General features: G+C 38.5%; 1 protein-coding gene across 1 annotated transcript in view; it reads right to left on the reverse strand.

Annotated features, from left to right (window-relative positions):
- Nucleotides 1–240: 240 nt before the first annotated feature.
- ARHGEF10 (Rho guanine nucleotide exchange factor 10) overlaps nt 241–12,894 on the reverse strand; it is a 113,519-nt gene continuing 100,865 nt past the window's right edge. Inside the window, exons 28-29 of the mRNA XM_063313865.1 lie at nt 5,573–5,695; nt 241–3,836 (exon numbers count right to left, since the gene is read on the reverse strand). Of these exons, the coding sequence (XP_063169935.1) occupies nt 3,325–3,836; nt 5,573–5,695 (635 nt within the window). The 3' untranslated portion in view covers nt 241–3,324. The remainder of the gene's footprint in view (nt 3,837–5,572; nt 5,696–12,894) is intronic.

Below are 12,894 nucleotides of genomic sequence, written 5' to 3' on the forward strand. Positions count from 1 at the left end.
TTGCAAAGGTACCTTTTGCTCATTTACAGACTTGGCATCATGCTCAAACCAATGGATAGCAATCCATGTTTTCCAGGACATTTTAAGTATTGACCCCAGCAGGCATCCAAATATTTAAATAAGCACATTTTGTTCCTGGATGGTATTTAATTGAACAGTTTTTCAAGATTATTTCCAATATATTACAAGTTCCATGTACCCTTTGTAGCCTTTTGAACAAATAACATAAGAATAAGCTAATACAGTTTTGAGCTCTTATTTATTCACAGTTTATTGAGTTTATTTTGGACATAAATACATATTTGTATGGCTCACGTTATAACAAATATACTGTTAGATATTAGAAAACATCTGATGAAACGTAGTGGTTCTCTTCCTCCTATTTTTCCCCAGATACCTGTACTCCCACATGGAATCAGAAGCAGAATCTGCTCTGCCTGGCAACACATGTAAATGTGTGTGTGGACTCTAAATCCAGTATTAAAGCAGTACTGGTTAGCATTTTAATCTATACATATATACAATTTTATTGGATTTTTAAAAAGTTCTTCAGTAATATAGCACACATATTTTATAACAGTCTTGTAGGAAACTTCCTTGGCAGTCCTCAATAACCAGGATCCAGACAGAAAGCCTAATGGAATCTTTGACTTACTTTCCTTAGGAAGCTGTATCACAAACTGTTTCTCAAAGCCCCTTCAGTTTCCAAAGCAGGTTGAATTAGGCTGTAGAAAATACTGTCCAAGACAGACAAGTTCAAAAAAACCTTAAATTGGGGAACTAGTTTCACATTTCATCAACCAATGGCAATAAATTCAGTATTTAACAAAAAACTTAAACCAGGGGTGTTTGAGGAATGTAAACTTAGATGATTAAGTGCTTAAAGTTAGTATAAAAAGATTCTTCCAACTTTTGTAGACATCATCAGTTCTTTTTATTGACCACTGCCCATTTCTGCAGTAAAAGATTCATTTGGAAGTTACTTGATAACGCACTTGCAAATCTGAATACTTATTCTATAAATTTAGGGCTTGAAGAACTGATACTTATATCTTCACTATGTTAAATTCTTGTCTAGTAATGAATTCAGTGAGTACAACGTCTGCACTAAGGGGCAGGAAATTCAAATGTTACATTACTGGGGAAACAAAGATATACGACTAGGTCTCACATCCAGCCATGAGCACCACACTTATGACATCCACTGCAGTGTTTGACTAAAATACCAAGACCACCACCAGTTGGAGCAATATGCAAAAGAGCAACTCAGAGACAGAATCAATTACCCATGGTATCTACTAAGTTGTATACTTGGATGATCCACAAATATGAATCTATATTTGATCAACTAAATAGCAAAGCTTCCAATGGTCTAATTTAGGGGAAAATCTATTGTTCATATTAAAAGTGCTTTCCAATTTTTGCAAACTATCCAATGATTTGCTGGTAGATGCCAATCAGTTTCTGCCTACTCCTTTTCTATCCTCAGAAAAAGAGAGGAAAAAGCCTCCACATTTATGTCTTGATTATTTTATAACTATTACCAAACTTAGTCATATGTAACAGTAGAACCATTTAATGTCCATTGATATAGTTGGATCTTCTCTAAGTACGATTAATTCAATCTACTACACTTGAAATAATTGGCCATAACACAGCTTTTTAATGTAAGCTTCCTACTAGAACCCCCCCTTCATCAAGGAGAGAAAAGATGAATTAGAACTCTCTGTGATCCAACATACTACTATACTAATACTCCTAGTAAATAGACTGTTAATTGGTACAGCAAAGTCCTTTTAAAGTTTAAATTCTCATCTCCCATCCCATCCCATCCCCATGAGAAACTATTATACCACTGTTACATATATAAACCCAAAGAAATCCAAACAGGTAAGCATAGAGCCTGAGAGATACATAAATGGTCTCATCCTGCAGCTAAGCTCTGGCAAGGCTCAGGTATGCCCAGGCTTTAAGACATCACACAGTTCTACAAATTGTAAAATGACTGCCAATGCTCACTTTCCATTGTCCAGAGTCATCACCATGGCTTCTGGAGTTGTAGCTGTTGGCCACAAGCAATTAATTTTTCACAGCAGTAATAGCTCCTGTGTTTGAATCCCAAGTAGGTATGCAGTTTTCCATCTTCCTAAAAGAAAATGTGTTGCCTTGCTTTATACAAATTCCTTTCTTTATTGCTTGGAAATAGATGCCATGGCATCTTCTTTCTATAGATGCTGGGCTGGGGTTTTACTAGTATTCATAGCAAAAATGCACATTTGTTGGCTTCAGATCAAAGGCTATATTAATAATGTGCACTTGTATCAGACAGTGATGTATCTGGGGAACACTGAACTATAGTAGTAGTAGTAGTAGTAATAATAATAATAATAATACTCTTATGAAAACAGCATGTTTTAATGTTAGGGTCTCTTTATTTTATGTTTATATTTTATTTCCTCACCATTGTCTAATGTTAATCAAAATATATAAGCAGCCATACACATAAATGGAGCACGTTCCATCGCCAGCGACAGAATGTACTATAATCAAATGGAGCACCAAAACATGAGCAACTGCCCGAATCTACTAAATTCCACAGTGGGTTTATTTTCCCTCCTACTTACTAGGAATAACGAAAAGATTAAAAAAAAAAACACTTAATAAGTAAAAGGTGTAAAACATATTTCATGTCAAATCTTTAACATGTCCTTTTATATCATTCATTTTTACGTACTAATGATTAAAAATTAGCCCTAACTTTTTCCCTCCAAAGTATAAAACTGTAGTATTTGACCAAGCAACTTTTATTGTGTCTGACACTTACTTGAGAAAGTATATTACAGGTTTATTTATAGTCTCTGGAATTAAGCTAGTAGACTATCCTGGAAAAATGACTGCTTCGAAAAATGCTGGGGGAAATGAAGCTCATGTGCATATTGCTTTGTGAGAAATAATTGTTTAAGCAAGACTCATCAGAGGAATACTATTTGATCCTTGCCCTTCACTGAATGTTCTTTAGGCCACAATATTTGAATATAAATAATAGCAAAATGATAAAAATAGCTTAACATGAAATATATATTCAATTAAAGAACTTCTACTTAAATTTTTGTTTAGATATAATTTTGAAATGGGCTTTTTAGGATTTGTCTAAGAAACTTGTTTGAACAAGCTAACCCACATCAATTCAGCACAAAGAAATCTTATAAAGAGGCCTCTGCAAACATTGATATTTAATTTGCTTTGAGATAAAAATATAAATTCATTATGATGGTGTTAACACCAAAGCAAATGTCATTTAACAAATCGCATTGTATCATGTTTTCAGATCTTTAATAGTGGAATCTGCCAAACCATTATAGAAGACACCAGTTCATCTGGCCGCAGCTGCTTACACTTCTTGTTCACCCTTCTGTGTCCTTGCCCTCCGGAGATTACTAAGATGGATATTGCTTTCCCTTCTCTGGATCTATGTTTTTTACTCTGGTCAGGAGAGACTTCTTTCAAAAGCTCATAGACAGCACTCTCTTCAGGCCTAGGTTCCGTTGTGTTGGATCCATGAGACAACGTGAGTGACCCCGAAGATGAAGACAAGTCACTTTTCTGAGCAATGGATCCGACTGAGCCTCCCAACCAAATGGCACTGTCATTTGGGTTGCTTAGAGAAGAACTGGACCTCTCAGGTGGAACACTCTTTTGGTCATCATCTTTCAGGCCTGAATGAGGACAATTCAGACTGGACTTTGATTTGCTTTTGTTCCGCTTGTTTGTCACAGAGGCTGTTACAAGGAACTTCACAGGGCCATTATGTGCATGATAAGATACCATGCCTCTTCCTGCAGCCAAAAGAAAAAACACACATTCATACACACCCATTTTAATGCAGTTTAATTCTTTTCATCAGCCTCTCATTTTTTTAAAATGGATCTATAAAGCACTGAATGAAAGTGCTTTACCTAACCCTAACCCTAAATAAGGAGCTGTGATATAAAATAAACACTAATCAGTTATGAGCAACTCAAGTTCAAGTCTTCAATTGCTTTTGTGGTTCGCTTAGTAACAGATTAGCTAAATGTGATTCCTGCTACAATAGAAGAACAGAGCCAGGAGTGCTTAACGCTAGTGTTTTGCAAGGGCATCTTCAGACAGAAGTAAGTCAGAACCCATTACATTATGTGCTGGCTCATCAAATTAGATGTGGTGGTGATGCCCTCTTGAGAGTGCCATATCTACTACATGGAGATCCAAGAGAAGACATTCTTGATACAAATGCTGCAACATTTCTTTCTGGATGGTGTTTACTTGTCTTACACATTTTAAAGGTGTTATAGTTTTAAATCATATTTTGATATGTTGAACTGAATTATTCATTTTTCAGTTGTAACTGTTTTTAATTGGGTAAGTTTTAATCTGTTAAGATTTTTTAAAATTGCAATTTAATACTTTTTTCCACTTTAAGAACAATGAAAATGCAGAATGTAAACCTTATAAATGTGGTTTATAGTATTATATATACATTATAAACATAATTATAGCTATCCACAGCTGAGCATTATGTATGATACAATCCAACGGAAATGTTTTCAAATACATCCTCTGGAAGTTACCTTTTGTTTTTCAAAGCTGTAACTGGTATCCAGTTCATGTTTTGTTCTCTGTTTTTATAACAGCAGGAGCCAGGGAATCAGTTTTATCTGGCATGTCTACTATCTTAACTTTACTTTCTCTGCCATCCACTGCTGAAGACCTTGTTTTCAATAAAACTTACTGGCAACAGTGAAATACTGTAGATCTCAGGTTTTACTCAACGTATCAGATTAAATAATGGAAAATTTGGGAACCTAAGTGCAGGAGCATTTATTTCATGATAATTCTTAATTACTATGATGTCTGAAATATGTCCAAAGGACATTTAGCAAACAATCTCTTTAACTGTTAACATATGGATTGTTGAAAGCAATTCATTAGTCTAATGACGTATTTACAGAAAACACTGCATAGGGGGAAAAACAAGGTAAAACCATGGCAAGACTAATGCATCAGCTTTGTGAGGTATATATAAATTCTTAAGGAATCCTCAGGAGAGTATTCCTGGTTACCAAATGCCCTCTATGTATCATGGCTAACAGACCCACATTAAATGTGTTTTAATTTTATCCCAGATGTTTAAACACTCCTTTATATAAAAAGATCATAGAACATTAACTTAGTTGTATGTATACTATAGAGAATTTCCCTTTAGATGGAATTACTTTGTGTGGGCTGAATAATGCCAATGCAGAGCTGCCCTTCAGTAGACCCTGTTTGCTACATAGGTGTCCTGAACTTTCAGTGGTTTGGTCTTTTAACAAGAGAAGCAAAAAGAAAGGGAAGAGCTAGAGTTTGCAAATGTCCTTTAAATAAAAAAAGGGAAACAAGATGCTAAGATTACAGCAAAGGCTCGTTTGCCAACATTTTTCATATAAATCTTCCTTTATCTGTCCTGTACTGACTGCTGCACTTTTGATGAAAGAACCATCATTTGTATTAATAATAGTTTGCTTTTTACTTGCACTGTGAATATTATACTCACCAGTTACTTTGGGAATTCCCTGCAAACGAGGAACTGGGAGTGCTACTATAATTCCCATATTGGTTCCAACCAGTAACAGACCATGGCACACTAGGAGGCTAGTCACTGAAACACGCTGCTGTCCTGCAAGATTTAGAGAACATTACATTACTCCCAAACCAGGTTTCTTGCTGTTATGGTTGTATTGTAAGGACACTGTTTAATGAAGCCAGTCCCTCTCTCTCAGCCCAACCCACCTCACAGGGTGGTGGTTGTGGGGAAAATAGGAGGAGGAAGGAGTATTAGGTGTATTCGCCGCCTTGAGTTATTTATAAAAATAATAAAGGCGGGATAGAAAACAGACAAACAAACAAACAAACTTCTCCTACAGATTTAAAAACGTTACTGTGGGTTTCATTAGTTTTCCAAGCACACAATAAATCACTCTAATATAAGGGTCACTTAGCCAAGCAATAATCTATCCCATTTTTTCGTTTTCTAATTCCTCTCTATTTTCAAGACTCGGGTTTTTTAAAAATTCAATGAATTCACTGCTGCCAAACATTGTCACCGCTGCCAGGAAAGATCTTCCCCCCCCAAAGACGCCTTGCTGAGTGCTTCCAAGCCTTGCCAACGCCACCAGCTTCAGCATTGCCACCACTCCTCTAGCCGCCAAACAGCTGATCAGCACGCCAGCTGTTCCTTTGCGGCCTATGATCATTTTTAATTCATCAAGGTGCTCCTTGCCCCTCTACAAATTGTGCAGGCCTGCTTTTGAGGGACAAAACAAGCATCCTTGTACAGATGCACTTTTTAAAAAGTACCTAATACTAATGCAAAATGGTCAAGAGTACATTGGCAGTTTGTTATGAATTGATTAATGTTCAGTGTAAATTCGCCAACATGTAATGCTAGGCAGAGCTACAGCTTCCCAGCTGGATTAAGTCACCACATTTTTAGCATTATCCTTTGGAGCTTAGGTTAGCATGTAGGTGAGTGCCTTCAATTTATTGTACTGGTGAAATTATTGCTTTAGGGCACTATAAGAATATATCTAGCAAACCTGTAACCCAATTTATAAATGGTTAATCTTGTATCCATTTATATGGTGATACAGAATTCCACAGGAGTCACTTCTGAACTGATATGTAAGATTAGATGTAAGTCTAAGTGTAATCCATCAATTTAGCAGACTAACAGAGCAACAGGTGTCCATTAAAGCAGAATGTCCATTAAATCTGAATGGGATTTTATGCATGCATATTTTATATATTTACACATATTCAAAATGGCATTTTATTCATGTACAAAAATAATACAGGGTACAACCAGATATTTCCCAGTGCATCCAAAATCTGATTAATCAGTGTCTGCTTTAACTTATACCTGGATTTCAGAGTTCCGATAATCTAATGTAATTTTAGTCTGCATTAGTGTCTCTTCCCGGACTCATTTTCAAAACATACATTTTCAACTTTGCATTAAACGTGCCTTACAACAAGATCTCTGTTAACTGAAAGACCACTTAGCTATCTTTTAAAAAATTGGCAGAAATGCAGTTTTAAGACAATGGCTATCCCAGTTCCAAAACTGAGGAAGAAAGGAATAAAAATTTCACACCATACAACAAAATTAACTGTATGGATAAAAAAATACCTGGGCTTTTAAACAAATCAGGCTATTTTTAAACTCTTGTCAAAGATTCTTAAAAAGCACTGCAGCCACATTTATTGGAGAATTGTTTTCAATTTTCTTCAGTTTACAAACTACCTGTTTTGTGTAATAGGATTTTGTGGAGTTACAGAGTTCAATTTCACTCTTAAGACTTTGGGCATCTAACTGGGAATTCTGGAAACTCTTGACCCGACACATCAGGGCTGGGGAAAACTAATTCATGACACGACATATGAACTAAACATTTCATTCTGTGCTTAAAGGAAATCACTAATGGCCCTAAGGACCGATTCTAAAATTAACTAACAAACATTCATCAAAGGGAAAGCTGCTTGTCAGGGAAGTAGAATGCCAGAGTGTTTCATCAGAACTAGTAAGAGGGGCAATCTTGAATGAAACACAGAAGTCTCCTTTTGTAGCCAGAAGGTGAATGAATAGCACAAAATGATCACAGCACCAGAAAATATGTCAAAAGCTCCAGCCCTACTTTTATTCATGGAAAAAAATGCCTTAATAAAACATTTTCTTAGGGAACAAAAACAGGATTGATGCCTCATGCAGAAAACAACTGACAGACCTATTGTTTCATTAGCAAGTAAATATAAAATAAATAAGCATGTAAATATAAAATAAAACCCTGATTTTATCAAAAGTATACTTTGAAATCAATGTGTTCCTAACTTATGTATAAAACTGGTATGTTCAACTTCCACAGACAACCAGTGATATTAATTAAATAATAATAATCAAAAATGGCCTACAAAAATGCCTTCATAATGGTCTATTGTAGCTGTTCTTTCTCTGCCATTTCTGATATTTGAGGTGGAAGTAGTGTGAAAGGTCTGGATGCCAGTAATCCTGAAATGACTAAAGTACAGATAGGATGATAGACTGCTGATAGACTGAGGAAGCTGTGTGATTCTAGATAGCTTGAATCTGAGGGAGGGGTACTCCCTTCCTTCCTGTCTTTAGTTTGAAAAAACAGCTGAGCAGCTCAAAATGAATGCTGCTATTTATCAGATAGATAGATAGATAGATAGATAGATAGATAGATAGATAGATAGACTGACTGACTGACTGACTGACTGACTGACTGACTGACTGACTGACTGACTGACTGATTTGGTTGCCCAACGATCATATGACTCTAGATGGCTAACAATAAATATGATAAACAAGATAATGATTAAAAGAAGTAAAAATAAACACACATGGAGCAAACCCCACCCAACTGCCACAACAAAATGGGCTCACCCAATACCTAGGCCCAATGCTCAGGGGAAGAGCCAGGTCTTCTGAAAGGCAAACCAAGTCAGGGCCATCAAAATCTCAGGAGAAGAGGATATGCTAGGATAGGCACTGTGACTGAAGAGGCCCACTTCCTAGGTCCCATTAGGTGGCACTGTGTAATAGAGGGGACCTGGAGAATCCCCACCCTGTCCAAACTTGTGAGATGAGCAGAAGTAATGGGAGACAGGCAGGCTCGCAAGTACCTGGTCCCTATGCCATGAAGGGATTGATAGGTGGTAGCCAGCACCCTGAACTGTACCTGGAAGTCCATGGAGAGCCAGTGCAGTTCACAAAGTAGAGGTATTACATGAGTGACCCAGGGCAAACCCATAAATACCTATGTGGCTGCATTATGGACTAGCTGCAACTTCTGGATGATTTTAAAGGGCAGCCCTATGTAAAGCACATTGCAACAGCCCAAATATGAGGTGATGAAAGCCAACTGACCATAAGCAGGGCCTCCTGGCCTAGGAAAATGAGCAATTGACATACAAGATGGAGCTGTGCAAAGGCTACTCTCCCACTCAAGGATAAATTCACAACTGCTTGGACCCAACTACATGTCATTCCCCTGGAGGCTTTAACCAGTTAACTATGCCAAGGATCCTGTCCACTTCCTCAAGATCAACAGCCTCAAGCTCCTTTCAGATAATTAGGTATGACCATGATCAATCTTGCTAGACTTGCAAAGTCCAGCTCGGAGCAGATTCAAGCAATTTTATCCAACGGATGGCTACAATATTCCTCTCAGTGGTCCTTCAGGAGTTTATCTGGCCCCCTTCTCCCCAAGAGGGACTGGGACACCTTAAACAGGGCTGCCAGTCTGCAATCTTTAGACACAATAAGAGTAAAGAAATCATTACATTTCACTGCTCTTATTGCCACAAGGTAGTCCATAATAAAGTCTCTTGCACACATTCAGTTAGATTCCAAAGTCTTCTTTCTGCTGCTTCATCTCCTGAAACTCCTCTGAAAACCAGAGGGATCTCTGGTATCCACCAGCAAGGAGTATTCTAATCCAAGGCCATCATCAGCTCTCATTCCAAGCTATGACCAAGGCTTCAGCTGAATTGTGTACCAGAACTTCAGGAATAACTCCAAGCTACTTCTAGTACCAGTTAGGCTTTATTAGGTACCTGCGTGTGTGTGCCTTTGAACCAGTGTTGACTCCTGGCAACTGCCTGGACAAGTCTCTACAGTTTACTTGGCAGCATTTTTGGAAGTGCCTTGCCCTTGCCTCCTTCCTAGGGTTGAGAGGGAGAGCAACTGGCTCAAAGTCACCCAGTTGGCTTTGTACCCAAGGCGGTACTAGATCTCACAGACTCCTGGTTTCTAGCTTGCTGCCTTAACCATTACACCAAACTGGCTCTCGTTATTAGGTACCTAGGATAAACCAATTAAATAGGTCATACCTCCTGTTGTAGGTGGACAGCCCAAGAGAACTCTAATGCAATCAGAGAGTGATCTGACCATGATAAAGTGCTGATGTTAGTATCTCCTATATCCAAATCACATTCCAAACTTATACCCCAAGCTTATTAGAAGCCATATGGTATGAATCACCGTACTCTGGTCCTAATTTCAAAGCTTAGATGATTTAAATAAACAGAACGTGAATCTCTTCCTTGTTGAATCTGTCCTTCTCTGGGATTTTACATATCCATCCAGTGTAAAATATGAAAGTATCTACTATTTGTTTTTGTTTTTTTCACATTTGCAGAACAGATTGGGGAGAGAGATTTTAATCTTCCCATCCCATAAAGGATAAGCATGTGTATAGTGTTCATTCTAAATGTATTGCCTATTATAAAGATACTGTGTATTTTTCAGAGGCAATGATTATCTTCACTCCATAATGACCAAAATTACCTGCATATTCCATTGCCTAGTTTTAATCTGCAGTATTTTGATGACATTAACATCAAGGGGAGGGAGGAAGGAAGGCTCAAGGCCTGTCATGACCCTAGGATCTACAGAAATGTCTAACTGTTGGGTCATATTAGTTGAATAACATTGTTTTCACATGTGAAAACAGCTATCAATTATCCTGCATGCTCACATTTTGAACACAGAAGGCAGACTTGGGAACAAACAATTCAAGGTGAAGTCAAACGGAAATCCTTTGCTTTTAATGTGATGGAACAGTTGGGAAGCACCTGCTTGAGAACATGAACTTCTGAAATGTAAAATTAATGTAAGATGACAAATGCATTAAGTTTACTTCTGTGCACTGTTTTAGATAAGTACAGAGTGGCTGCAGCTGTGTAGTTTTCCAATTTTTTAGTTCTCAGGAATGGCTCCAAATCAGTTCAGTTTATCAATACTTTCCCGTGAGTACTTTTGGGATAAATTAATCCCACTTTGGACTCAAATAGTTACAACCTGGAGTAAAACACCTAAGGTGTTAAATTGGGTTAAATTTAAATAGTATAACAGTTTCAGTGCACTCTGCACCCTTGATCACGTGCCGATACCTGTACATGGAAGGGCTCTGGCCAGCCCTAGAGGACAAGGCTGAGAGGAGCCTTGTCTTGCAACACTGGCCTGAAGTGGTGCAAGGTACCGTGAACTGCTTTGTCACAGGGAATTACACGGTTTGTTTTGAAGAACAGAATCCTCCATACCTTTTTATTGAAGCTAATGTAAGATGCTGTGCACAAGTTTATTTGAGTCACCTCTTTCTCATAGGACTGGACATAAGATGTTCACAAACCGGAAGGGCTCCCATTGTTCTAGTTATTAGTGGACTTCAAGCTTTTTTCAGTGGCTATAAATATTTACAAGTCAAACAAGCTGGGCCACTTGCTAGAATGCTGACAAGTTACACTTAAAATGTTTTCACCTCAGGAGCAGGTATTATCTGAAAGTGTATTTTATTTAATGGCGCTCAAATTGCATGACAGGCAATATTCTCAGGTGTGAGTAGTCACCATCTCATAGTTTCATGCAACGTCACAGCAACCCCACTCCAAATTTAAAAAAATTATCTGAAACATCAAGATTATCAAACCTCTCAAGATAAAAGCATTCTTGCATGAGACTTAGAGAGACCCCGTATCCACATCTCATGCGATTATAGCCACATACTTTGGATCTCTGTAGACATTATACAGGGAACACCTAAGTGTCTGGATATTATACTCTCTGTATTGACAAACTCTGAAGTACTAATAATACTACACCACAGCAATGCATAACCAGTTAAAATACAAAACAATTTTACCGTCTAAAAATTAAAAGTTAAAATATCACCACTGACTCACACTCACATACATAACCACAGAGAGCACACAGCATTTAAAAGATGCCCCTATTGGCACCTGTTGTATAAATTTGCTGGATGAGAAATCATTTTGGATCCCTCACTTTAGTTGACGTGTAATTATTTACAAGATGAACAAATTGTGGGTGTGATTTCCAAATGAAGTGTATGTATTAGATGAATGTACAGTATGTTCCCTTCTTTCATGTTTTCCATAAAAAGTAATATGAATCTGCTATCGTTTAAGGACCTCTTTCCTTAGCATACCTTTAGATGAGATTAGACAGGTGCTTTACTCCTATTCTGCTCTGCCTGGGTAAATTAAATAATCTGGGTTGTATTTACATGTTCCTATTTTTTAAAACATAAGAGGCACATAATCAATCATCAAAACTGCCCTTATTAGATCCTATCATAAAGTACTGTTTCCTTGTGGTACAACTGATATTGGGATGATGAAAGCAAAGCTAACTGATATACAGGTAGTCCTCGATTTAACAACCATTCATGCAGTGACCATTCAAAGTTACGACGGTGTGGAATGAATGGTGGTTATGACCGATCCTTGGAGTTCCAGCCGTTCCAGCACCCCAGTGGTCATGTGATCACAATATGGGCACTTGGCAATAGGCTCGCACTTACGACCAATTGCAATGCCCTGTGATTACATGATCGCCATTTGCGACCTTCCCTGCCAGCTTCCCCAGAAAGTCAATGGGGAAGCTGGCAGGGAAGGTTACAAGTTGCTGAGGTAAGTCTCCCCCACCTGTGCACCCTCCCCCTGCCCCTCTGTGCTCATGTTGTGCCCTACTCGTGTACCCCCCGCACCCTCCCCAAGCCTCACTGCACCTTCCCCGCCACTTGTACACCCTTATGCACCCTTCCCAAGCTTTGCCGCGCTTCCCTCGCACCCTCGCGCACCCTCACTGAGCCTCACTGCACCTCCCTCACACACCCCCAACCACCCTCCCCAACCCTTGCCACACCTCCCTTGCACACTCGTACCCCGCCGTGCACCCTCGCACACCCTCAAGCCTTGGTGCACCTCCCTCATACGCTCATGCACAACCTCACACCCCTGTGCATGTTCCCTAAGCCTTGCCGCACTTCCCTCGCA

The sequence above is a fragment of the Candoia aspera genome, chromosome 1 (genome assembly GCF_035149785.1).
Source record: "Candoia aspera isolate rCanAsp1 chromosome 1, rCanAsp1.hap2, whole genome shotgun sequence".
NCBI lineage: Eukaryota > Metazoa > Chordata > Lepidosauria > Squamata > Boidae > Candoia > Candoia aspera.